The sequence below is a fragment of the Lepidochelys olivacea genome (assembly GCF_965140295.1).
Source record: "Lepidochelys olivacea isolate rLepOli2 genome assembly, chromosome: 9".
Taxonomy (NCBI): Eukaryota; Metazoa; Chordata; order Testudines; family Cheloniidae; genus Lepidochelys; species Lepidochelys olivacea.
This window is the reverse complement of record NC_140419.1, coordinates 9,356,453-9,383,873: the sequence shown is the minus strand read 5'-3', so window position 1 is coordinate 9,383,873 and position 27,421 is coordinate 9,356,453. Positions and strand designations below refer to the sequence as shown.

General features: G+C 49.4%; 1 protein-coding gene across 2 annotated transcripts in view; it reads right to left on the bottom strand.

Moving 5' to 3' along the window:
* MCF2L2 (MCF.2 cell line derived transforming sequence-like 2) overlaps positions 1-27,421 on the bottom strand; it is a 319,138-nt gene that overhangs the window by 211,617 nt on the left and 80,100 nt on the right. For both annotated transcript variants that reach the window (XM_084638977.1, XM_084638978.1), the window contains exons 2-3: positions 25,411-25,494; positions 6,653-6,767 (exon numbers count right to left, since the gene is read on the bottom strand). In XM_084638977.1, the coding sequence (XP_084495103.1) occupies positions 6,653-6,767; positions 25,411-25,494 (199 nt within the window). The remainder of the gene's footprint in view (positions 1-6,652; positions 6,768-25,410; positions 25,495-27,421) is intronic.

Sequence of the window (27,421 nt, the reverse complement as noted above, 5' to 3'; positions counted from 1 at the left end):
GCTCCTGGCCACGTCGGCCAGGAGCACCTGGGCAGACATGGGTGCAGGGACTACATTAGAAGTGACTTGACCAGGTCATTCACTTTAGTCCTGCAGTCAGTCCTATTGAACCATGTTATGGTGAGCAGGCAGGCGATACGGATTGCTAGCAGTCCTACTGTACCATCTTCTGCCAGGCAGGCAAGAGATGAGGATGGCTAGCAGTCCTACTGCACCATCTTCTGACGAGCAGCCATGAGATGTGGATGGCTTGCAGTCCTTCTGCACCGTCTACTGCCAGCCAAAGATGTAAAAGATTCCTCTAGATCACACTGCAGTCACCCACAGAGAAGGCGCAGAGAGGTAAATCTAGTCATGTATCAATCAGAGGCCAGATCAACCTGCTTGTTCCAATAAGAACAATTAATTAGGTGTGCCATTTCTTATTGGAACCCTCCGTGAAGACCTGCCTGAAATACTCATCGATGTAAAACCACCCCCTTTGTTGATTTTAGCTCCCTGAAGCCAACCCTGTAAGCCCTGTCGTCAGTCACCCCTCCCTCCGTCAGAGCAACGGCAGACAATCGTTCCGTGCCTTTTTTCTGTGCGGATGCCATACCAAGGCAAGCATGGAGGCCGCTCAGCTCACTTTGGCAATTAGGAGCACATTAAACACCACACGCATTATCCAGCAGTATATGCAGCACCAGAACCTGGCAGAGCGATACCGGGCGAGGAGGCAACATCAGCGCGGTCACGTGAGTGATCAGGACATGGACACAGACTTCTCTCAAAGCACGGGCCCTGGCAATGTGGGCATCATGGTGCTAATGGGGCAGGTTCATGCTGTGGAACGCCGATTCTGGGCCCGGGAAACAAGCACAGACTTGTGGGACCACATAGTGTTGCAGGTCAGGGACGATTCCCAGTGCCTGCGAAACTTTCGCATGCGTAAGGGCACTTTTGTGGAACTTTGCGACTTGCTTTCCCCTGCCCTGAAGCGCATGAATACCAAGATGAGAGCAGCCCTCACAGTTGAGAAGCGAGTGGCAATAGCCCTGTGGAAGCTTGCAACGCCAGACAGCTACCTGTCAGTCGGGAATCAATTTGGAGTGGGCAAATCTACTGTGGGGGCTGCTGTGATGCAAGTAGCCAACGCAATCAAAGATCTGCTGATATCAAGGGTAGTGACCCTGGGAAATGTGCAGGTCATAGTGGATGGCTTTGCTGCAATGGGATTCCCTAACTGTGGTGGGGCCATAGACGGAACCCATATCCCTATCTTGGCACCGGAGCACCAAGCCGTCGAGTACATAAACCGCAAGGGGTACTTTTCAATAGTGCTGCAAGCTCTGGTGGATCACAAGGGACGTCTCACCAACATCAACGTGGGATGGCCGGGAAAGGTACATGACGCTCGTATCTTTAGGAACTCTGGTCTGTTTCAAAAGCTGCAGGAAGGGACTTTATTCCAAGACCAGAAAATAACTGTTGGGGATGTTGAAATGCCTATAGTTATCCTTGGGGACCCAGCCTACCCCTTAATGCCATGGCTCATGAAGCCGTACACAGGCAGCCTGGACAGTAGTTAGGAGCTGTTCAACTACAGCCTGAGCAAGTGCAGAATGGTGGTAGAATGTGCATTTGGACGTTTAAAGGTGCGCTGGCGCAGTTTACTGACTCACTTAGACCTCAGCGAAACCAATATTCCCACTGTTATTACTGCTTGCTGTGCACTCCACAATATCAGTGAGAGTAAGGGGGAGACATTTATGGTGGGGTGGGAGGTTGAGGCAAATCGCCTGGCTCCTGGTTACGCGCAGCCAGACACCAGGGTGGTTAGAAGAGCACAGGAGGGTGCAGTACGCATCAGAGAAGCTTTGAAAACCAGTTTCATGACTGGCCAGGCTACGGTGTGAAAGTTCTGTTTGTTTCTCCTTGATGAAACCCCCTGCCCCTTGGTTCACTCTACTTCTCTGTAAGCTAACCACCCTCCCCTCCTCCCTTCGATCACCGCTTGCAGAGGCAATAAAGTCATTGTTGCTTCACATTCATGCATTCTTTATTCATTCATCACACAAATAGGGAGATGACTACCAAGGTAGCCCAGGAGGGGTGGTGGAGGAGGGAAGGAAAATGCCACACAGCACTTTAAAAGTTTACAACTTTAAAATTTATTGAATGCCAGCCTTCTTTTTTTTGGGCAATCCTCTGGGATGGAGTGGCTGGGTGGCCAGAGGCCCCCCCACCGCGTTCTTGGGCGTCTCGGTGAGGAGGCTATGGAACTTGGGGAGGAGGGCGGTTGGTTACACAGGGGCTCTAGTGGCAGTCTGTGCTCCAGCTGCCTTTGCTGCAGCTCAACCATACACTGGAGCATACTGGTTTGATCCTCCAGCAGCCTCAGCATTGAATCCTGCCTCGTCTCATCACACTGCCGCCACATTTGAGCTTCAGCCCTGTCTTCAGCCGCCACTTACTCTCTTCAGCCCGCCACCTCTCCTCTCAGTCATTTTGTGCTTTCCTGCACTCTGACATTATTTGCCTCCATGCATTCGTCTGTGCTCTGTCAGTGTGGGAGGACAGCATGAGCTCGGAGAACATTTCATCACAAGTGCGTTTTTTTTTTCTTTCTAATCTTCACTAGCTTCTGGGAAGGAGAAGATCCTGTGATCATTGAAACACATGCAGCTGGTGGAGAAAAAAAAAGGGACAGTGGTATTTAAAAAGACACATTTTATAAAACAGTGGCTACATTGCTGTTAACATTACATACATAGCACATGTACTTTCGTTACAAGGTCGCATTTTGCTTCCCCCCACCGCGTGGCTACCCCCTCAACCCTCCCCCCTCCCAGTGGCTAACAGCGGGGAACATTTCTGTTCAGCCACAGGCAAACAGCCCAGCAGGAACAGGCACCTCTGAGTGTCCCCTGAAGAAAAGCACCCTATTTCAACCAGGTGACCATGAATGATATCTCACTCTCCTGATAAAGAGATAAAGAACGGATGTTGTTTGAACGCCAGCAAACATACAGTTCAATGCTTTGTTGTACAATGATTCCCAAGTACGCGTTACTGGCCTGGAGTGGTAAAGTGTCCTACCATGGAGGACGCAATAAGGCTGCCCTCCCCAGAAACCTTTTGCAAAGGCTTTGGGAGTACATTCAGGAGAGCCGCGATTGCCAGGGCAAAGTAATCCTTTCACATGCTTGCTTTTAAACCATGTATAGTATTTTAAAAGGTACACTCACCGGAGGTCCCTTCTCCACCTGATGGGTCCGGGAGGCAGCCTTGGGTGAGTTCGGCGGGTACTGGCTCCAGGTCCAGGGTGAGAAACAGTTCCTGGCTGTCGGGAAAACCGGTTTCTCCGCTTGCTTGCTGTGAGCTATCTACAACCTCATCATCATCTTCTTCGTCCTCAAAACCTGCTTCCGTGTTGCCTCCATCTCCATTGAAGGAGTCAAACAACACGGCTGGGGTAGTGGTGGCTGAACCCCCTAAAATGGCATGCAGCTCATCATAGAAGCGGCATGTTTGGGGCTCTGACCCGAAGCAGCCGTTCGCGTCTCTGGTTTTCTGGTAGGCTTGCCTCAGCTCCTTAAGTTTCACGTGGCACTGCTTCGAGTCCCTGTTGTGGCCTCTGTCCTTCATGCCCTGGGAGATTTTGACAAAGGTTTTGGCATTTCGAAAACTGGAATGGAGTTCTGATAGCATGGATTCCTCTCCCCATACAGCGATCAGATCCCATACCTCCCGTTCAGTCCATGCTGAAGCTCTTTTGCGATTCTGGGACTCCATCATGGTCACCTCTGCTGATGAGCTCTGCATGGTCACCTGCAGCTTGCCACGCTGGCCAAACAGGAAATGAGATTCAAAAGTTCGCGGTTCTTTTCCTGTCTACCTGGCCAGTGCATCTGAGTTGAGAGTGCTGTCCAGAGCGGTCACAATGGAGCACTCTGGGATAGCTCTCGGAGGCCAATACCGTCTAATAGTGTCCACAGTACCCCAAATTCGACCTGGCAAGGCCGATTTAAGCGCTAATCCACTTGTCAGGGGTGGAGTAAGGAAATCGATTTTAAGAGCCCTTTAAGTCGAAAAAAAGGGCTTCATCGTGTGGACGGGTGCAGGTTTACATCGATTTAACGCTGCTAAATTCGACCTGAAGTCCTAGTGTAGACCAGGGCTCAGAGCCTGAGTCAACTGACTTCGGCTTGTGCTACAGAGCTAAAAATAGCAGTGTAGACTTCACACTGGAGCCTGGGCTCTGAGACTCAAAACCAGGGGTTTGTTTTTTCTTGTTTTGGGTTTGGTTTTTGGTGTTTTGAGCTGTAGACCTACCCTAAGAGTCCGAGAGTTGCCAGGTTTGAGGATCCATTAGAAAAGGTGCAAGGCTCATCTGTTCATTGAAGCATTTGGCTGATCTGGGCTAAAAGGGAATTCTGGGTATGGACTGAAGTGGTTAAGAAAGGACTTTCTACTGACGCTCTTTATTCCAGATAGTGGGTTGGGAGGCGGGTGTAACCCACGCCCATTCATTATGGCTCTCTGTCCCCCTCTAGTGGTGGTGGGGTCATACATAGAGTTTAAAGTGCCTGCTACAGCCTTTGCTAGGAAATGGGGGTGTCTCAACTCAGGCCATAGCATCTCACACTTGGAAGTTCCAGGTTCACTTCCCACTGCTAACAACCCACCTGGGGCAAGGCATTACATGGGTGACAATGAATGATGTAAATGTGCCCAGAGGCTTGCAAGGTGAGCACATACTTATAAATAATTACACTGTGCCAGTACACACCTCCCTTTTGCATGTTCTATACACAGTAAGTGTTACAGAAGTACAGTAATGCATGGGGGGATTTAGAAAGTCATATAGGATTAGTTATGCCATCTCCCTGATTGGAAGGCGTATTTCATTGGGGGGAGGGATAGCCCAGTGGTTTGAGCATTGCCCTGCTAAACCTAGGATTGTGAGTTCAATCCTTGAGGGGGCCATTTGGGGCAAAAATTGGGGATTCGTCCTGCTTTGAGCAGGGGGTTGGACTAGATGACCTCCTGAGGTCCCTTCCAACCCTGATATTCTATGATTTTACTTTGGTGATCACAAATCTTTTCTGCCTGATTAACACAGAACTGCTACTGAATTCTGCAGGACACACAGAAACTGACTGTAGCGAAGCGACGACTCATCAGCGCAGCACCTCCTGCTGATCATCTTGGGAATTAGCTCTTTTTCAGCCTCAGAATGCCCTCTGCCGGCCAGTGTCTCACCTGCCTCAGGCCCCGCGTCCCTGCCAGACCCCCAGTGCCCCTTTCCCCCACACTCTGGGTCTCCCCTCCGAGGGGAACCCCCAATCCTCTAAACCCAACTTGCCTCAGTGGCTACTGCCAGTCATCATTTAGTCCCCCATTCACTGGGGCAGACTGCAGTCTGTAATGGTCACTCATCACTGGCAAGGGGTTAGGACCAGCTGCCTTTGCCTATACCCAGGCTGCACCTTTGTGCCCCAGTACCTCTGTAGGCCTTCACCACGGCCTACAGCCTGGGGGTTTACCAGTCTGGAGCTCCCCAGCTCCTCTTACCCTTCCCCAGCACTGCTCTACTTCAGGTACCTTGCTCTCAGGCAGCTAGCTCTTCCCACCCCAGGGCTGGAGTGAGACTCTCCCAGCTCCTGGCCCACAGCCCTCTTATCAGGGCCAGCTGGGGCCTGACTGAGCTGACCACACCTGTGGTCAGCTACTCACTCAGCTGCTCTCACTGCTTTTCCCAGCCACAGCCCTCTTATCAGGGCCAACTTTTATCTTGGAGTGGGGCAGCCACCCCACTACACTGACCTGCAAAGGCAGAACCTCCTCCTCTGCCTGGAATGGATACTGATCAATCTTTATCTTCTGCTCTGTGGCAATGAAGCATTTTATATGCTGAACATCTCGACAAGCAGAATGTATTTCTTTTCAAAATGCACCGTACACTATCTGGTGAAACCATATGTAACCTTCCCCACAATCTAATAGCCTATACCCCTCTTCCTGGTCAAATTGTTTTCTACCTAGATGTCTCCCTTGACTTTGACAGCAAAATGAATAACGATCTCCTACCAATGCTATAACATTTACAGCAAGATTGTTCTAGTGTGTATAGCCACACGATTGTAGTATATTGTGTAAAGACCATACTATAGCCCTCTGCTACTCACTCTGTGCTGGGAAATAGGGAAAGACAGTTGCTGAGGGTGAATTAACAAACTGCAGAGTAGCAAGGCTTTGCAGTGCACCAGTCTCGCCCCTGGCAGTTCCCACCTTCTGTAATCTTGCCATAAAGCACACATGCAGAGTCAGAGCTCTGGTTCTTCCTCTGTTGTGTGTGAAGAAGAGGGCAGGGCCGCCTGGGGAAGCCTGCGCTGTACCTGTTGTGTGTGGGTGAAATTCACTCCTGTGCAGAAAACCTGCTCCAGGTCTATGCATGACTGAAGTGGGACTTAAGTCGTACATAGGCCGTGACCTGGTCTTTTGCACAGGGGTGAATTCCATGCTGGATGACTAGCGGCCCTGGTTCTGCAGGGCCACCAGACTGCAACCTCTCAGAAGTTCTAAAACGGTGAACACAAAGTAAAGCAGTGATCCACTCGGGAAGTGAAACTGCAGGGAGACAGCAGGCCTTTGTGCTTTGGCTCACCTGGGAATGCTGGTTAAATACGTCAGAACGTTCAGAAAATCCTCGTCGGGTATATCGCTGAACCCCGCACACTCTGGGAAAGTTATAATGGGTGCCCCGTCCTTCCCTCTGCCTCCTGCAAATAAGAGAAGTTTTCAAGAGGTTAGAAACGTCCTGAGAGCAGAGGATCAGCCAATGCACAGTGTGTCATGAAACGTTAGCATGTTCCTCACTGAGAAGAGGTGTGATCCTGTGGATAAGGCTCCAGACTGGGACACAGGAGATCTGGGGGCAGATTCTCAGTTTGTATAAATCAATGTAGCTCCATTATGCCAATTTACACCAGCTTAGAATCTGGCCCATGGGGTCTGTTCCTGGCTCTGCCACTGAATGGTTATGTGACCTTGGTCTAGTCACTTCACGGCTTTGCCTCTGTCTCAAGTGATCATTTGTGAAGTTTTCAGGATTCACAGATACCTGCAGTCTTGGTTGGTGACTGTAAGCTCCTTGGGGTCTCCCTATGTATTTGTGCAGTACCTAGAATAATGGGATGTGGATGCTGAACCTGACTAGGGCCTCAGAATGCTAAATATTAAATAATATTTGAATAATAAAATTCCAGGAACAAACCAAGCTTTGGGGCTTTCATTCACAAAAATACTCAAAGAGGGGTGCTTTAAACTAATCAACAAGTTTTGCTTACTATCTATCCACCCCTTTATTAACTGCTCAATCAACACACACACCCACCCACCCCTCCTTGTACAGGCCCAGACCTGTCTGAGGAACCTCCAGGTCCACTTCATGCCTGGCTCCCGTCTCTAGGATGGGCTGATCCAAACCCAGGATCCAACCTCCCCCCAAACTTTAGGGAAGTCTGGGTGGAGATCTCAGCTTTGTGGCCCACGTCCATCTCTGGTTTTCCTGTTACATTACTCAGCTCAATGGGGAATTACGCCACTAATATAGTGACATACATAGCGTAGGATAGTAACTTAGCAATCAGGCTTGTCACTCTTCTGAAGGGCCTAGTGTCCACTGCACAAAGCATGAATCCCCAGGTCAGTCCCCAAACCCGGTTTCCGGATTAGCAGCTCTGCAGCTGTGCGGAGGAATAAGGATTTAATCCAAAACCCATTAAAGTTAATGGGATTCTTTCAACTGACTTCAACTGGTGCGGAATAAGAGCTTAAGTGAAAGTACAGACAAACAGGATGGCAATAAGTAAGGGAGTGAGAACGTTCAGGGTTTTTACTGAAGGTGTCCCATCCTATAATTGCAGCTAAGGATCTTCAGTGAGTCCCTCCCCTCCCTCTGCCCATCTCGATAAAATCAGCTATTTGGTCCTGACTGCAAACCCAGTAAAGGGTTAAACCCTGCAGCACTCCTTCCTATCTCTCTGAGACGAGGAAAGATCTGCCTCAGCCCGGATTGTGCTCCACATCGTTCCTGCCTAAAGGTAAACGCTGTGGCCTTCTCCTTGGGGAGTTTCCAGGGAATTATCCCTTTGGGGCAGGGCTTGCCAAACCCAATGCATTCTGTGGAAGAGTCCCCATCATCCTCCCACAGCTCCTGCCTCCATGCTGCCCTACAGGCCCCCCTCTCTCCCCAACTTGGCAGTCTGGCCCCTAGAGGAGCCAAGCTGTCTTTAGCTGCAGTCACAGAGGGGAGCTGCAGCCAGCGGTTAATACATCGCCACCCAGAAACTGGCGTGAGCAACAGAGGGCGGGAAGTTCTTTGCTCTTCCCCATCCTGCCTTGGCCCAGCCCCCAAAGTGCAGCAGGTTTTAGCTAGGGGATCAGTGCCCCCATCGGCAGCGGGAATCATAGGCTGGGGGAGGCTGTGCCTCCCCAAACTGCCAGGCGTGGTCCCACCCCCAGGGCGCCCCTCCTGCTTCCTGCCTGCTCTGAGCGTGGCGGTGAGGCTCCAGTCCCCCTGAGCAGCAGCCCCAGCTTGAGCTGGGACCATGCCATCTGCCCTCCCGCGCTGGGGGCTTGGGCCACATGCCCTCCCTGCGCTCCAGGGCTGGGGCCATGCCACCCGCCCTTCTGGCACTCCAGGGCAGGGGAGGCTAGCCTAGGGTGTGGGCCAGTAGCTGCAGGGGGAGGGGCCCCCTCCGGCAGTGGGAATGTGTGGAAGGGGCATGGCCTTGGGCTGAAGGGGCGGGGCTGGGGGCTAGCCTCCCCCAGCCTGCGGTTCACACGCTGCCCATGAGTGCCCCCTTCACGGCGGACAAGCTGTGGAGAGGTATCTGTGGGATGCTGGAGAGAGAGGAAGTTTGACCTCACTCCTCTGTTTGGGGAAGGAAGAGATCTGCCCTCAGGGTGGGGGAGGGCATCCTGGAAGTGGCCCATTTTACATCATGTTTAGTTTCAGAAAGAGCTCAGGCTATTTCTGTCTGCCATACTTGCCATTAGGTTGCCAGGTACATACTCCTGCTCCATGTCCTTCTCACCTAGGCTGGCCCCACACTTTGGCTGGAAACTATGGGTTTCAAAGATCCTCAGCCAGCATAAACCGGCCTCATTCCATTGGCTTCCACGGAGATGCACTACACCAGTGGAGGATCTGGCCCTCTTTAAGACAATATTGAATGAGAACGTGACTGAGTTTGAATGCACCCTCATTTGTCCCACCAGTGATCCCCATCCAGGCCAGCTTCTCAACACATTAACTGTTTCATTAACATAACACTGTGACGCTGGCAGACCAGGTGTCAGCTTATGACACAGCCCCAGGCCAATTCAGGTGTATCAGTACAGATCAAAGTGATTGTTAAATGTATAAGAGTGTATTTGGTGTTTAAACTTCATAAAAACTAGAGGGATGTTACATGCATTGTTTTCACTTATCTGCGTCCCCTTTATAATGCAGTAGCAAACACTGATATTGTTTTAACCCTGTAACTAAATAACCCATAAACCAAGAAAGAAGCCTTCAGGAATGCAAATGAAGAACTTTAATAGAAAAGTGCTAATTTCAAAGCACAGGGTCATTGTGTGTGATCATCGGAGTTTAAAGATTAAAAACGCATTCCTCATTCTCTGTCATCAAAGGAAAAGCCTACGCGGGTAGAGATATTGTCATCTTTTTTCTGTGAGAAGAAGCTGGATTCAAGGAAAGATCCTGCATCTCGGGACTGTGTGGACTCTTACAGGGAAATATACTAAAGTGAGCTGTAGTTCACAAAAGCTTATGCTCTAATAAATTTGTTAGTCTCTAAGGTGCCACAAGTCCTCCTTTTCTAAATGCAAAGCAGATGATCATAATGGTCCCTTCTGACCTAAATATCTATGAATCTATGAATCCCCAGAGATAGTCTGGGTACCCTGAAAAGACTTTTGGGAAACTGGCAATTTATTAGATCACTGTCACCATTTGGAATGACAAACTATGACTTACTGTGCATATATTTTACCTGCTTTAACCTCTCAAAAACTCTCATTTCCTTTTCTTAGCTAATAAACCTTTAGTTAGTTACTAGAAAATTGGCTGCCAACGTTGTCTTTGGTGTAAGATCTAGAGTGCCAGTTGATCTGGGGTAAGTGACTGGTCTCTTGGGACTGGAAGCAACCTGAATGTGATGGGATTTTTGGTATAAGCGAAGCTTTATTATAAAGTCCAGTTTGTCTGACTGGCAAGATAGACTGGAGAGTCTAAGGATTGTCTGTGACTTCATGGTAAGACTGGCTCAGTGAAATCTAATTACAGAACACACCATCAGTTTGGGGTATCTGCCCTGTTTTCTGACAGTCTGGCCTGAGGTAGGCACTCACAGTCATGAGCCACTCCAGAGAGCCTGACAAATGCTTCCTCTTGTCTCCCCAAGTCAGTCTCCGGGAGTTCTGCATAAAAGCAGTTTTTCAGTCTAGATGCTTGGTAAAGGGGTGGCTTTGTTAGGACATTCTCAAATGTTGACCTCTTTTTGCTCCCTTCTAATCCATAGGATCATTTTAGTTACAGATGGAAAAGACCACCTACTGTATTAACTCATCCAGTAGACGCTTCCTGCCAGGGGAGAATACAGTCCCACAGCTATTAAATTGGATCTCAGCCAGACAGCAAGCAAAAGTGATTATAATCAGTGCTGCACTGAACTTACTTATAGGCCACGGACTTCACATTAACCCTGGTTGATGGCAAACCTCAGTTCCCTGCTGGTTCCATCACATCCAATTTATCCGTAGGCAGCGGTGGGCTGGAATATGTCACCATCCACAATTAATCAGACTTTTCCCTGGGCAGATTGTTGCCGCAATCTGCACTGATCCAGATTCTGTTCATGGGCTTGCTTATGAGGCTGAAGCGCATCAAACCACTGGGTGTTTAGTTGCAGAGAGAATATATGGTGACATCTTGTGGGCAAGACGGGTAATGTCATAGGAAATCCAACACACTTCATAGGGTGACCAGGGGTCCCGTTTTCGACTGGAACGCCCGGTCGAAAAGGGACCCTGGCGGCTCCGGTCAGCACTGCCGACTGGGCCGTTAAAGGTCCAGTCTGCGGTGCAACAGGGCTAAGGCAGGCTAATCCCTACCTGTCCGGGGGCACCGCACGGCGCTCCGGAAGTGGCCAGCAGGTCTGGCTCCTAGGCAGGGGGCCTCAGGTGTCTGCACGCTGCCTCCATCCTGAGCACCAGCTCTGCACGCCCAATGGTCTGAGCACCCCCCTGCACCCCAAACCACTCATCCCCAGCCCCACCCCAAAGCCCGTACCCCCTCCTGCACCCTAAGCCCCAGCTCTGAGCCTCCCCAAACCCACAGCCCCCCTCCTGCACCCCAGAGCCTGCACCCCCAGCCCAGAGCCCTCATCCCCCCTACACCTCAACCCCCTAACCCAGCCTAGAGCCCCCCCCCACACACACACACCCTGAACCCCTCATCCCTGGCCCTCACCCCTCCCACACCCCGATCCCCTGCCTCAACCTGCAGCCACCTCCCACATTCCGTATCCCTCAGCCCCACCCCCCAGCCTGGAGCCCCCTCCTGCACCCCAAACCCCTCATCCCCGGCCCCACCCCAGAGCCTGTACCCCCAGCTGGAGCCCTCACCCCCTCCACACCCCAACTCCCTGCCCAGAGCCCCCTCCCGCACCCAGAACCCCTCATTTCTGGCCCCACTCCAGAACGCACACCCCATTTAGAGCACTCACCCCCTTCCACACCCCAACCCCCTGCCCCAGCCCAGCGAAAGTGAGTGAGGGTGGAGGAGAGCAAGCCACCGAAGGAGGGGGAATGTAGTGAGCGGAGGCAGGGCCTCAGGGAACGGGCGGGACTAGGGTGTTTGGTTTTATGCCAATAGAAAGCTGGCAACCCTATTCATTGCTTCTCTAGGCCAAGCTCACTGCACATCTCAGGGGCTCTTGGCACCCCTCCATCAATCCCCACCCCAAGCTTTCTTGTTCCACCCTCCTCAGTCGATTTTATTTTAGCCCCACAGCTGCTCAAGGGTTCGTCTACTCTTGAAAGGTATTTTGGATTAAAGTAGGATGTGAATTTAAAGTGCAATAGCTATTCTGGTTAATTTCCCATTGTAGACAAGCCCTAATCTGCACCTGCTCCAACAACCCCACCCCCCGAAGGAGTTTGGTCATCTGAGGATCAGTGCAGTGCATGGGCAATCAAGCCAACATCATCTTTTCCTCAGCCACATCTCCTCTGCCAGGGGCAGCAAGGCAGTGGGGAGATAGAGCCGACGTAGCAAGGTCTGTGCTACTAGAGGATTTCTTTACATAAGGGAAATCCAGTTAAACCAGCTTCAAAGTGTGTGCGCAAAGCAGAATTAATGAGGCCAAGGAATTTGGCCCATTGCCTGAAGAGGTCATCCATGCTTCTGAGATGGGGAAAAGTACATCATAAAGTTATCTTAGGAGACAGCCATGTAGCCTAGCAATCTGAGCAGAGGACTAAGAGCCAGGAATTCCTGGGTTCTGAAAAGGACTCTGAAACCAACGCTCTGTGATCACCTAGCATCTCTCTGCCTCGATCTCCTTTTCTCTGAAAAGGGGATGACACCACTTACTGGTGCATAGGAGTGTTTGGAGAATTCATGGATTAAGTAGTATGTGGAGAAGAAGGAAAACTGAAATCTGCACTCGGATGCTTCCCTGCACTGAAACAAGTGAGACTGCTCAGGTGTAAGTGAGGACAGATTTGGGACCAGAAAATGCTAAGCATTATTATTATGCTGGAAGACTCAGAACATCAGGCATACGATGTGACAACTGGCAGTGGAAACACATGAGAAATGGTCTGCCTCAGCCTCACCCATATCTGAATCAGCAATAGCTTCTGGGGAGATGGATTACAAGGAAAAATCCTGCTGTCAGTTTATTTAACGAGCTAATGACAGGGGAGGGAAGCTCATTACACACAAGAAGAGCTTGCAAAGCGCCCTCTGTTTCTGGCAGACGATTTCCAGCCGTCTCAAAATGCCGGGAGTGTCAATTTCTTTTTTTAAATTACACAGGCCTTGCTGCAGTGTTCACTGCCTTCACATCTTTATGCTAATTTCTGCAGATTCTGAACGGGCCAACTGCAACCTTTCTAGGGAGCCATGGGGAGGGCTTATGTTAATGTGATTTGTCCTGAAGACAGGGGCACAACCAGAATTTTGCTAAGAAGTGGGCCCAGTTTACTAGACCAGCTGCCCCAAATTTGAGTGGCGTTGCAACACTGTGCCCCAGGTTGCAATGCCCCTCACTGAAACCGGGCCTGGCCACTCCTCTGTCCTGATGGGGTGGGGGTCCCCCCACTCAAATTTGAACAAGTAGCATTGCGTCCTGGCAGACAGAGTCACAACACTACACAAATTTGTTCCAGGCAGCCCTTTGTTGTCCAGTCAGGGGCCCAGGCACCCATGACTAAAGTCACTGGGAGGGCTGAGGACATGAATTAAAAACCAATGGGACCATCATGAGCCAGATCCTACTGTCCTTACTCAGGCAAAATTTCCACTGAAGATCTACTGGCATGAGGACTGAGTAAGTGCTGTGGAATTCGGCCCAAAGCAGGCTAAGTACATCCTATGGCTTGGTGCACAGCACCTCCCAGTACTTCATTCTAACATCACTTATACCGGGGTGAATCCAGAGTGACTCCACATGGTGTGAAATTCTGCCCTGCACTTCCAGGAAGTGCAGTGCAAAAGACGCAGACCAAGAGACGGGGAGCAAAGGTGGCCTGTAGCCGCTTTTGCTCCCTCTGGCTTCTGGGCTATTCTGGTGGCTGACATGGCCATCCAGCCCAAGTTAGAGAGGCCCCCAGCTGCTCAGATTTATGCTCAGCAGATACAGAACCTGGGCCTGCCCCCACCACACCCCAACACTGACGCTTGTGAGATGGAACAGCTCAGGGTTGATTCCCGCTGGACCTGCACCTAAGGGACTGCTCTCCCTGTCCCTTATGAGACCTTTATGCTCTGTGCATTGCTGGAGTGAGGAGTTTGTCCCAGACTGGACAAACAAAGGGCTATAGAGCGCAGCTGCGAAGCCAGGGCGCCAACCGAGCGTCCACAGCTCTCTCACCCTTTGAATGAGTGCAGCCAGGAGTTAAAGTACTGGTGTGTAGGGCAGTGCACAGCTTCCCCCCCAGCCCCTCCTTAAAAGCTGACAGGAGCTCGGTCTCGTCTCCCAGGCTTGGACACCCTCAGAGCTCCCCATCCTGTTTGCATCTCTTAACAACTCGGTGCAGATTGTGCTGGCCTGTGGCCCCAGCCAGCTCACCCCATATGGGCACAGTACCCGCGTGCCCCCTTGGAACTGTGCCCAGCCCCTGCGCACCTGGGCAGAGCTGATGAAAACTGAGTCTCATGCACTGGTCAAAAGAATTAACCGCCCCAAGCTAAATAAATAAGCCAGAGCCAGCATCCAGGAGCTGAGCTGGGGCAGGGGGGAAGGTTGTTGGTGAGGAGAGCAAGGGGAGTATTCCTGAGTGGTTGGAGGCGAGGTTGAGAGGAGCAAGGGGGTGCACGGCAGACCAGGACAAGGCAGGAGGCTGTTCCCGGGATAGGGGGCAGCACAACTGAGGCAGGAAGCCAAGAAGGAGAAAGCGTCACGGGACTGAGAAGAGCAAAGGTGAAGAGCGCGGGCCACCGAGGTCAGCAGGGGCTGGGATGTGGGGCGTGCTCAGACCACTGGACCATCCCTTTCTCTGACATGCATATAACCAGCTTGTCCACAATCCAGCAGAGTGTCACTGGAACCCAGAGGAGGACTTCAAGAAGACAGCAGGGAGAATTAAGAAATATCAGAGAATCAGCACTTCCACTTCTCAGCCCCCAGCTGAGAGGCACAACCCTAACCTGCTGCATTCCCTTCACTTAGGTTTCCTGGATTCTCTTGTATAGAGATTGCCAGGTCTGCTGAACTGTGCTGAATGTTTTCCCAGGCTTGAAGAAGAGCTTTGTGGACCTGGAAACAGCGTCTCTCTCACCAGCTGAAGTGGGTCCAATAAAAGACATTACCGCACCCACCTTGTCTCTCTGAACGATGTTCTTTGGTGCTCACCAAATGAGGACCAGGTTGAGGCTATTTCCATTTTTCTTAGCCATCATTAAGTCATCATTTGTGGATTGTAGTGTTTTCCATCTGTGATGGACAGGGCCCTGACCCCCAGTTTCACTCCCACATTGTAACATAGCCAAGAGATAGCCTTCAACAGACACACCGACTTTTTGTCTCTCTAGCTCGTCACTTTAGCACCTCAATCATTGGTGAGGCTGCAAAACAGCTGGTTTTCAGACTTTAGTGTCAAACTAATGTGTCAAACAAAGCCTTTGCAGCCAATTAATTCCACATAGCATGCATCTTTTTATTCAAGGGTTATTATTCAGTTTGTGCGTCAATTACAGGGACACTGTCAGCGTAAAAAAAAAAATCCTGGATAGGATTCTCCCCTACAATGCATCTTGTGTCATTTACAACTGTGCAAACGGAGCGTAAAAAGGTGCCATCCGGATGTGGTAGCATTTTATACACTCAAATTGCACTGGCATAAACAACTGTGCAAGGTGCAAATCAGTGGAAAAAACAGTATGTATAAAACACAAATGTCCCAGCTGGGTTACTAGACAAGAACAGGTTTCAGAGTAGCAGCCGTGTTAGTCTGTATTCGCAACAAGAAAAGGAGGACTTGTGGCACCGTAGAGACTAACCAATTTATTTGAGCATAAGCTTTCGTGAGCTACAGCTCGCTTTCCACTGAATGCATCCGATGAAGTGTTCATAGAAAATTCTGTGTCTGCCAGTGCACATTATGGGTGATTCCTTAAATTAAATTGTTCGGTGCCCAGACTCCTTCAAGCTTATGCTCAAATAAATTTGTTAGTTTCTAAGGTGCCACAAGTACTCCTTTTCTTTAGACAAGAACAGAGACTGTTAAGTAACTAACTAATTTTTAAATCTAATTTGCAAACACGTCATATGCTCCTTGTTTGCTTCTTGCCTTTACTACCGGACTAGTCAGTTTCAGATTCTCATCCACTAGCACAATGTAGTGATGTTTGGGCTGCAAACAGGAAAGGGGAAGGTTTGTTTGTTTAAAACACTAGTTCTATTGGAAATTAATTAAAACATGCATAGGAACATTTGTATTGGTCTGAGATTTTGTTGAAGCGTATTCTTACAAAACCTAACTTTGGGGCTATAGGTGACCTGATTTTCAGATTCTGAATTCATATCACAGAATGGGCACTTTTCAATTTGGCAACTACAAGACTGCACAAGGCAACAAGAAAACAGCTATTTAAAAAAAAAAATCCCAACACTCAGCTCTAGCCCCTTTTCCCTTCACTCACCCAAAAGTCATAGACTAAAGATGAACAAGAAAGTAAACAAATTTGCTTTGCATTAGCCAGCTGTCTATTTTAAGACGTAATCCTTCTTCCATTGAAGTCGAATGGAGTGTTGCCACTGATTTCAGTGGAAGCAGACTGGGCCCTTACCTAGGTTTGCTAAGAAAATGGAACTCTGCTAATACACTTCATGACACTTTCTCTAAGGAGCTTGTGATTTATTAACAGGCTCTGTTATTGTCAGAACTGACAGACTGGATTCTTTTCTGACAGTAATTACAGATAATTACAACATGTGAAACAGCAGATCAAACAGAAGGAGGGCAGCAACACTCTTTCTTTTAAACAGCATATTTGCACAGCACGTTATTAATCTTTCTGCATTTCAGGAACAGCATCTTACCAGTGGTCCTCCATTCTAATGCACACCTGCTTTCGCCTAAGAATAGCCAGCACTTTTGTACCACCGAACTTTCTGTAATCGGTCCTCCAAAATCAGTGGAGCAAATGCAGCACTCTCATAATCTATCATATAAAAGTGCAAAAAGTTTATCTGTGTTGTTCCTGCTGCAATCACATAATGAAAGTGTTGTTTTTGAAAGAAGGAAATCATAGCATCATAGAATGGAGGGTAGTGGCTTATAATCAGGAATCTAGCCATGTGAACTTGTGCTCCCATCAGATCTCACAAGCTAAGTGTGGTCGGGTCAAGCTCTGGGATAGGAGACCACCAAGGCATCACTACGTGGTGCACGAAGTGGCGTAGGTGCTTCATTACGTGGCACTCTGCAGTCCTTTTCCATAACTGCTGAGTCCCAGACAAGGCTTGTTACACTCTTCCTGGCATAGGCCATACAAACTTTGGTAGTCTGGCAGCCAGAGAGCACTACAGGGTCTGTTTCCAGTGGCTTCAGTAAACAGTCTCCCTTTCATTCAGTACCGTTAAGGATTTGTCTGAACGGTGCATTAGTCCATGCTGCAGAGGTGCAAATTCTAGTGCGCACTAGCGTGTCGCACACGAACTGACATGACTCAGTGTTCCCTCATGCACATTAAAGTAGTCCTGTTTGAAATGGGCCTACATTAACATGCACTAGGGAACTCCGGGTCTACACCGGCCAGATACTGCACAACACCCTGGCATGCAGTAGAATTTACATCCCTCTAGTGCGGACTAACACATTGTACAGACAAGTCTTTGGTCTTGAATCTCCTGTGCCATGTAATCAACACAAAACCCTCGTTAGTCAATGGATAACTGCTCCCATCTGCTCAGAGCCCAGAAGAGAGCCAGGTCTCACGTATTGGAGTTGTATAGGGACGGGAAAGACTGGAGTATATCCATATGAAGATGGCTCAGCAAAGGCACAGGGAGCAGCTGAATGTCACAGAGTCAGGGTCATAGCAGGTAACAGAAACTAGGAATGCTGGTCTCCCAGTCCTCTGCTCTAACCCCTGGACTTTCCTATTTGGATGCCCCTGTGTTTTAGATGCAATTGCTGAAGCCAAAGTAATGCATAGCCAAAAAGTTGACATTATACCATATATACGGTCAAGAACTCAGATTGAATAAACTTCAGCTGGCCTTCCGACACACTTCTATACTGCAGACCAAACACATCTTGTGTTGCCAAGACTGTGCAGAAGACCCCTGTAAGGAAATGGTCAGGACTTTTTTTGCAAGAAGTGCAAGACTTCAAGTATTAAAGGCTTTCCTTGGCTCTTCAACACTGATGCTAGGTTGATGGAAGAAATCTTCTGTCACCCTGAGCTACCCCCTCCTGGGGAGGTGGATTATCTACACTGCCAGAAGAACCCTTTCTGTTGGCGTAGGCAGAGTCTACACCAGCGGTTCTCAACCCATGAGCCACCTGCAGCCCAATCAGCACACAGCGGTGGCTCATGTGACACCCTCAGGGCCATACAGGTAGTATATATATACTGTATGGATGCAGCCCACATAATACATAGAGAGCTGCATATGCGGCCCACAGTGGTAAATAGGTTGAGAACCACTGGTCTATACTGAAGCAATAGCTCTAGTATTTGAAGTGTAGACATACCCTGAGATGACAGAAGCCTGTGAAATATGATAGGCATACACGGAATGATGGCCCTAAAGTTTAATAATCAGTGGGCGGATGGGCTGGCTGGAATGAGAACGGAATTAGTTTGGGGGTGACATTTGTATTTCAAGGTGCCACTTCCGACCACAATCAAAAGCAGAAGTCCTAAAATAGCCCAAGGAAGGTTGTCCCTGCTGAACTGGACCTGCCTGTGTATGTTTGTGTTCATGTCACCCCTAGTGGCTGCTCCTACAAAGGGATATATAAGGCTATACCCTCACTGGTATAAATCACCATAGACCCTGTGACTTCAATCGAGATAGACCCATTCATATGAGCTGCGGATGTGACCCATAAGGCCGGAGACTACTACAGGTAATGGAGAGATTCTCTTTTAGTGTGAAAGACAGAAGTCTGCAATTTTGGGGTAGGTCTGAATTCTTTCCGTGCTGATGGCTATTCAGCCAAGGAATTGGTACACCAGAGCATTTGGAATCAGGAAATACTGTAAACCTCAGGAGATTTCCGGTTTGAAAGCAGCCAAACGTCAAAACTCTGAACCATTTGTGGTTCCCCTATCACCAATGAAAAGCAGCACGATGGTAGGAAAAAATGGATAGAAGTGCTCAAAACCCAGATGAGGTCACCTAAGTGAGAATTACTTTAACACCAGAATGGGGGGAAAAGAACTCTCAGACCTGTTTTCACTGGATGAAAACAATCTCTTGGCGGGATGAAAAGGAGGATTGCATTTACAGAGAGAAATGCACCTTTGAGAATCAGGCCACTTTTATCTAGGTGCCTACATGTGGATTTGAGAACCTGGCCCTGGCCACCCAAGTTTGAAAATGTTGGTGTAAGTGTCAAATCCTTGCAAAGAAAACCTACACGCTATGAACCAGGCATAATCTGATGTCTGTATGAATCTTCTGACAGTTCTGTAACAATGGCTTGGAGCAGTGTGAACTGCCTAATTTATCTCATTGGGGTGCTGCTGACTCTAGAATTTAATGAGGATAGTTGATAAGTGATCTGCAAATGGATGAGTTTCTGAGTTTTTGTTATGATCATGGAAGAAAACCTGGAAAACGCTCACCCATCCCCATGTTATTGTGTTTGTTGTGAACGTTCACACGCTAATTGAAGAACTGGTGTGGTGGACCTTTAACAAAGGCATCCTTTCTCCAAAATGCTCAGTACTAGTTTGAGTTAGGTAATGGTTAAAGTGATTTAAAAGAGTCTGGCTTAAAAATCCTTCCCACTTTCAGTTGCTCCCAAGAGCAAAGGAATGAAATTGAATCTTAGAATTGACTTCTGCTGAAGGGGCAGAAAAAGGCATCGCTTGCTCTGACTGGTCTAGCTAGGTAAGAAATATTTGAAATGTATTCCGACACCGGCTGAGAACCTCCTCCACCACTCTTGGCCCTGCCCCAAAGGGTGTGGTGCAGCTAGGGTGACCAGGTGTCCGGTTTTTGACTGGAATGCCTGGTCGAAAAGGGACCTTGGTGGCTCCGCTCAGCACCACCGAGCGGGCCAGTAGAAGTCCGGGTGGCAGTGCTGCAGAGCTAAGGCAGGCTAGTCCCTATCTGTCCTAGCTCCGCGCTGCACCCCAGAAGCAGCCAGCAGCTCTGGCTCCTAGGTGGGGGGCCATGGGGCCCCACATGCTGCCCCCGCCCTCCGCACCAGCTCCACGCTCCCATTGGCCGGGAACCGTGGCCAATGGGAGCTGCGGGGGCAGCGTCTGCGGGCAGGAGCAGAGCACAGAGACGCCTACTGTACCTCCGCCTAAGAGCCGGACCTGCTGGCTGCTTCCGGGGCGTGCAGCGCAGTGCCAGGACAGGCAGGCAGTCTGCCTTAGACCCGCTGCGCTGGTGACCAGGAGCTGCCTGAGGAAAGCCCGCCTCCCAATCCCGAGCCCCAACCCCCTACCCCAGAGCCCCGCCTGTAACCCAAACCCTTCATCCCCTGGCCCCGTCCCAGAGCCTGCATCCCCAGCCCAGAGCCTGTGCCCCCTCCTGCACCCCATTCCCCTGACCAGCCCTGACCCCCCCAAACCTGGAGCCCCCCCCTGCACTCCAAACCCCTCATCTCCAGCCTCACCCTAGAGCCTGCACCCCAAGATGGAGCCCTCACCCCCCCTGCACTCCAACCCCTTGCCCCAGCCCAGAGCCCCCCACACACACCCTGAACCCCTCTGCCCCAGCCCCCAGCCCCCTCCTGCACCCCAAACCCCTCATCTCCAGCCCCACCCCAGAACCTGCAACCCCAGCTGGAGCCCTCACTCCCTCCCGCATCCCAACCCTCTGGCCTCTGCCCCAGCCCAGTGAAAGTGAGTCACCGTGGGGAGAGCAAGCCACAGAGGGAGGGGGAATGTAGTGAACGGGGCAGGGCCTCGGGAAAGGAGCTGGGCTAGGGTGTTCAGTTTTGTGCGATTAGAAAGTTGGCCACCCTAGGTGCAGAGCAGAGCTGAGACCAGCTGAGGGCCCGCTGCATAGGAATGGCTTGTCAGACCCATTTCCTTGTAGGCTCAGAGCAGTCACTGATTCGTGGGCAGGAGCACCGTGGGACTGACCTGGGGGGACTAAGTTCACTGTTGCAGTTGCTGTGTCAGTGTTTGTCATCTGCTCTGACACTGCAATAGGAGACAATATGGAGCTTGGAGCAACTGAAATCGCCTTCGGGGTGTGGGGGTGAATGCAGGCACTTTTATGTGGGATAAGAGGGAAGGTCCTCTCATCAACCAGTAACTGGTTGGCCAGAAGCTGGGAATGGACAACAGAAGATGGATCTCTGATGACCTGTTCTGTTCATTCCCTCTGGAGCACCTGGCATTGGCCACTGTTGGAAGACAGGATATTGGGCTAGAACAGGGGTGAGCAAACTACGGCCCAGGGTCTGCATCCGGCCCTTCAGACATTTTAATCTGGCCCTCAAACTCCTGCCAGAGAGCGGGGTCCCGGGCTTGCCCCGCTCCCCCTATGCCGTAGCTCCACATGGCTCCCGGAAGCAGCAGCATGTCCCCCCTAAAGCTCCTACACGTAGGGGCAGTCAGGGGGATCTGCACACTGCCCCCACCCCAAGCACCACCCCCGCAGCTCCTGTTGGCCGCCCTCCAAACCCCTCGGTCCCACCCTCCTGCACCCCAGAGCCCACACCCCAGCTGGAGCCCTTACCCCCTCCTGCACCCCAACCCTCAATTTCATGAACATTCATGGCCCGCCATACAATGTCCATACTCAGCTGTGGCCCTTGGGCTAAAAAGTTTGCCCACCCCTGGGCTCAATGGACCATTGCTCTGACTCAGGATGGCTGTTCTTGTGGGTGTGTGTTGTGTAGTTTGTTAGGCACGATACGGGGATGCCACAGTATTGGCAACACCAGAACGAGCGAATGCAGAAGAGAAGCGAAGGAGCCAGTTCACTCTCCACGCTGTCCTCGGCCTGCCTGCGGACTGAAGATAGTTATCAATGGTGGTTGTCAGATGAACACTGGGAGTCAGACAGAAACCCTCTGAACCAGCCCGTCTCCCATGGAGATAAGATCGAATCATCACTCAACGACACCATTTAAATCATGAGCAAAAGCCAAAGGCAGTGAGGAGAATGGTTTAAAAAAGCCACTGTGGCTGAGTCACCACCAGACAGACCCCAACTCCCCCGGCTCTCAGTCATGGCCAGGCTGCTTCTCACATCACCATGCAGTGCCGCATATTACACACTGAAATAGGTCATGGTGGTGAGGGTTGGACCAAACAAGTTTATAGTTACAGAGCTGGACTCGTGGATACCTGGCTTCCCTCTTCCCCAAAGCACAGACAAACTGACTGCTCCACAGCCCCATAACACTGCCAGCTGGAGTGCAAGCACTCTGCCCTCTGCCTAATCCAGTCTGCTCTAGAGCCCGTCAGTCGCTGCTTGATGAACAGGGCTCTTCTTCAACCAGCGGGGGTGTGTGTGTGTGTGTCTGTGTGTCTGTCTGCATGGCTCTGGTCCATCCTCAGGGTAGGGGGCTCTGTCCTCTGGGCAAGAGCCGACTGGGAGGGTGGCTTTTGCCCCTGCAAAGCTGCCTTTGGGCATGGAAAGAAGGGGGCACAGGAAGTCCCTTAACTACAGGATTTGGGGTGGAGGTTCTGGGGACAGGTTACAGGGCCCTATGTTGCCGATGTTGCCCTGTACAACAATTGCAGGTACTACACTTACCTGCTGGGGGAGCTCTTTGGCTCCTTTGCCAATTGACAGCTCCAGAGAGGTCAGCTGACTTCAGTGTTGGGAGGAAAGGATGGGGGGTGCTCTTGACTCAGAGGCTCTCTTCCTGATTGTCACTCAAGCAGGGAAACCCAACCACCCATGCAGAGATGCACATGGAGCACTGCCAGCTCCTGGCATCACTTTCCAGCAACCTCACCCCCTTATAAGGCAGCAGAGGAGGTGCCTGGATCTCCACCTCTGTGGAGGAGATGGGGCTGGGCACAGAAGGGTAGCTGTATCTGTAGAGCGTGCCTGAGTCAAGGTTTGTCTCTATGGGACTTGCACACACCTACCTCCCCCCTGGAACATCTTGGGAAGTTACCCAGAAAGCTCCAGAGAGTCCTGGCTCTAAACAGCACTGAGATACAGCACTGCAACAGCAGGATAGGCTCAAATGATCTCGTTGCAATACATTAATCTCTCGTTAAACTCATCTACCCAGAAGAGTACAAAATTTCTGCAGCTTGCAATTCCCACTTGTATCTTAGCTGTATTCCTCGTCACATGGTTTTAACTTACTGTAATTTAGTAATAATTATCCATGTTTCTGTCTGTAGATTATTAAAGAAGATTTTTTTTTAAATCCTGTTAACTTCATTATCATTACCCGCATTTTAGAAATGGGAAAACTGAGCCTCAAATACATTGAGTGACATATCCAAAGTAACATAGCAGCATCAGAACTCAAACCTAAGATTCCCAATTCCAAAACTCAGTCAAACCCACCTGACTTGCTAGACACATTGTTTAGGGCTGTCTGATCCAGCAAGGTGCTGAGTAGGGCTGGCTGGAAAACAAGAATTCCATTTTGTGAAAACTTCAAGGTTTTGGAATTTGTTTTTGTTCTGCATTGGAACAAAACCGAGATCTTTTGAAATTCTTCACGAAAAGAAAAAAGAAAACGGGGAGACACCCACCCAAAATAGCCTGTGGTTAAAGTATTCATCAAGTCTCCACTCCACCTGAGTCTCAGTGGCCCAACACATATTTCCCAAGTCCTTGCTCTCAATCAAGCAGAGCATAGCCTTGAACCTAGGTCGCCCACATACCAACTGAGTGATCTAACCACTGGGCTACTGATGATTCTGAGATGGGTCTCTCTCATACGTGTCAGAGTAACAGCCGTGTTAGTCTGTATTCGCAAAAAGAAAAGGAGTACTTTTGGCAGCTTAGAGACTAACCAATTTATTTGAGCATAAGCTTTCATGAGCTACAGCTCACTTCATCGGATGCATACCGTGGAAAGTGTAGAAGATCTTTTTATACACACAAAGCATGAAAAAATGGGTGTTTACCACTACAAAAGGTTTTCTCTCCCCCCACCCCACTCTCCTGCTGGTAATAGCTTATCTAAAGTGATCACTCTCCTTACAATGTGTATGATAATCAAGTTGGGCCATTTCCAGCACAAATCCAGGTCCCCCCCCCCCCCCCGCCCACACATCTCATACGTATTTTGACCATAAATTCCATCCTGGACCACTAAAACCAAAACATTTCAGTTTTGGCAAATAGGCATTTCCTACAAAAAGCATTTTGTCGAGAAATTCCCAACCAGCTCTCATGCAGAGCGCCCTACGGTCCACTCCTCACTGGAATTGCTCAGTACCTTGCAGAACAGGGCCCTGAACTTTTCTGAGCCTCGGTTTGGTAAGCCAGAAGTAGAGGTGTTTCCCTACTACGTGTGAGAGGCAGTGCTAAATCATAAGAATGCTCATCATTTGCATTGATATGCACACCCTCAACAGGCCAATCTGCATGAACAGAGCTGGATGAACCCTACAAAGTGCAAGACCATTCGTTTGAATAAAAAACACAAACTTGCCATAATGCTATTTCTGACGCTTTCATTCGGTGTTTGAGGACATTCATAAAAGTGAATTTTTGTTTGGAGAAAGAGAAAGTGCCTTAAATTTGAGGATCTAAAAGCACATTACAGTTATGAATGAGTGAAACCTCAAGCAGGGAAGCAAAATTGCTGTTTTATCAATGAGGAAACGGAGGCAGAGAAGTTAAGTGACCTGCCAAAGGTCATCCAGGCAGTCAGCGTCACAGACAATTCAAAAACCTATACCATAATTCTTAGTCCTCTGCCGTAGACAAAATATTGATGCTAAATTGTTGGTTACATACTAAGTAAACATTTAACGATCTACTAGCTCTCTTAGGAGTCACGTCCTTTTGGGGTTTCTGTAAAGTGTCATGCAAACCTGGGGAACAATAGAAGAAATGCGAAATAATCACAAATCATTTGAAAAGATGATAGCCTTATATTTCAAGTGAATCATTCCTAACACAAAACCAGCGGGGGGATGGACAAACCAAGCTCCCAAACAAACCAAATACACCATGTGAAACATATATACACCTTTTGAAAATATAAATAAATGCTACGTTAGTTTCTTCCCTTTTAAATCTAATTGATATCTAATTGATTGGAAGTGGGGGCGGGGGCGGAGGGAGGACTGTTGCCTGAAAACCAAGAACGAGGAGGTGGTGTTTAATCAACTCCACATACTACCAAGGAGAAATATTAACCATTCTGTCCATGGACAACATTAAAAAGGTTGTTGCCACTGCAGTGCAGAGCTGGGAGGATGCGAAACAGCCAATGTGGTAAATCTCAGCAGGTTTCCAAAAGAATCCAAGAATACAATTTAAATTCAGTCCTTACCTGACAGGATGGCAAATTGCCTGTGGAGCTGCTCAATTATATCCACTGCGACCAGCGGCCTTATCTCCTGCTGCATGATTTCATCTGTACAAGTGAAAAGAGAAACCCTCACTGAGTTAACCAGACCCTTCACCCTCCATTAGAACCCAGCAAGACAAAGGATATACTCAGAGGTTAAGAGCCTGGCATAATCGTTGGCTCAAATGTTATCATATGACTCTTCACAGCGGAGAAGCTTATGATACAGAAAGTCCCATCTCCAGCCCAGTTACTTTATCTATTGTCCTGTGTTTGCAGAGCGCGCGTTTCATAAAGTGATTCCAATAGATTTAGCAGAGCTTGTCACAAGTTTGCTCAAGACGACGGGCCTCTCTTTGCAACTTCATGTTTCATATTAAGCCACTGCATCTGGGCTCCCAGATAAAGCAGCATTTCAGTCCTTTGAAACAGTGATGGCTATTTTAGATACAGTACCATGTTCCACCCCCCCCCCCTTTCCTTTGCACACCACAGAAGGGCTTTTTGAGTAACTGACCAGCCCCCTTCCCCCCACCCCGCTTCCTTTGCTGATGTTTTTTTTTCACAACAAGAAAATACATTGCCCAAGGAGGAAATAAGGAACTATGGGGCTTTCTTCTCACCAAAACAAAGCCTGCTCTTTTGAAGTAAAGATTTAAAAGTAGCTAAAGATAGCAAGGGGCAGGGTGCGTCAATCTGCGGATTCTAACTGGATGCATTTAGTGGTCAGGAACCACAATCTTACACTGAATGAGTTAGACTCTTTCCTCTCCAGAATGTGGGGCCTCACGGGCTTATTTCAGCTTGGTTCTGAAACGGTTCATTTACAGGGGGATAGATCGGCGTTTCTTAATGTTTGCCAGCCAGGTCCAATTGTACTAGGTGCTATACAAACATATAGTAGGAGACAGTCCCGGCCCTGCAGAGTGTACAAGATAAATAGACAGAACAAAGGATGAAGAAAGGAAGCACAATATCCCCATTTTACAGATGGGGAATTGAGGTCCAGAGAGACTAAGTGACTCGCTCAAAATCACTTAGGGCCTGCATGGCAGAGCTCTGAATTAAGCCTATTTCTCCGACATCTCAATCCACTGCTTTAACCACAAGTCCATCTTTCCTCTCAATATACAGGCATTAGAATGTCAGAACTTCAAGTGCCACCTATAATCTGGGGCGAACTTGCCAATAGGGTCAGAGGGACCCATCTCAGCAGCTTTCCAAAAACGCTGGGATTACGGTGCTGGTCTTTAAACTGAGCAACATCAACTGGTAAAACATCCTGACTCCCCTCATTCTCTACAAATATACGGCTCTGGCCTGGTTTCAGCAGATCAGTTTGAGCCCAGTGAATCCTGCCAAAGCTTTAAGACAGGCTAACCGGAGGGTGCTAGGGTCATTGCCCTCTTACAGAAAGATGAGTAAATATATGCAGAGAATGCGGAGTAGCTTCTGCTCCAGGCATCAAATGCAAAGGAAAAAAAAAAATCCATGCAACAGAACAGCCTCCCTCTAGGGACATGAGCCTGCACACCCTCACCCACAGGAGCCAGGGTCTGGGCCTCCACAGAGTCGCATAAATTAGCCAAGGGGGCTATGATGTTAAATTAACCCCCCACTCAAGATCTCCAATTGGCACAATCATTTACAATGGCTGCTGAGTGCTGCTTACCCTCATTTCTGTGGTTACTTAGGTATTCTTCTCACTGACAGAGCAAAGAGTTAGAAAAGTACCAGGATTCAGTCCTTCTGGCTGCAGGCAGACAGGAGAGTTACTATGATGATGCATCTCTCCTTAAAAATTACTTCCCAGAACAGTGTTTTGGGATAGATCCCATCATCATGGAAACACGCCAACTCACGTGAAGCCTGATTCTCTGGAGCAGCGCTGGTAGCCAAATGGCGAGATGGAAGAAGAGGCTGCCTCCATGGACAGAAGCTTAGCACAGTGCCAGGGCTGACCTGGCAGATAAAGCTCATTTAACACTGCAGA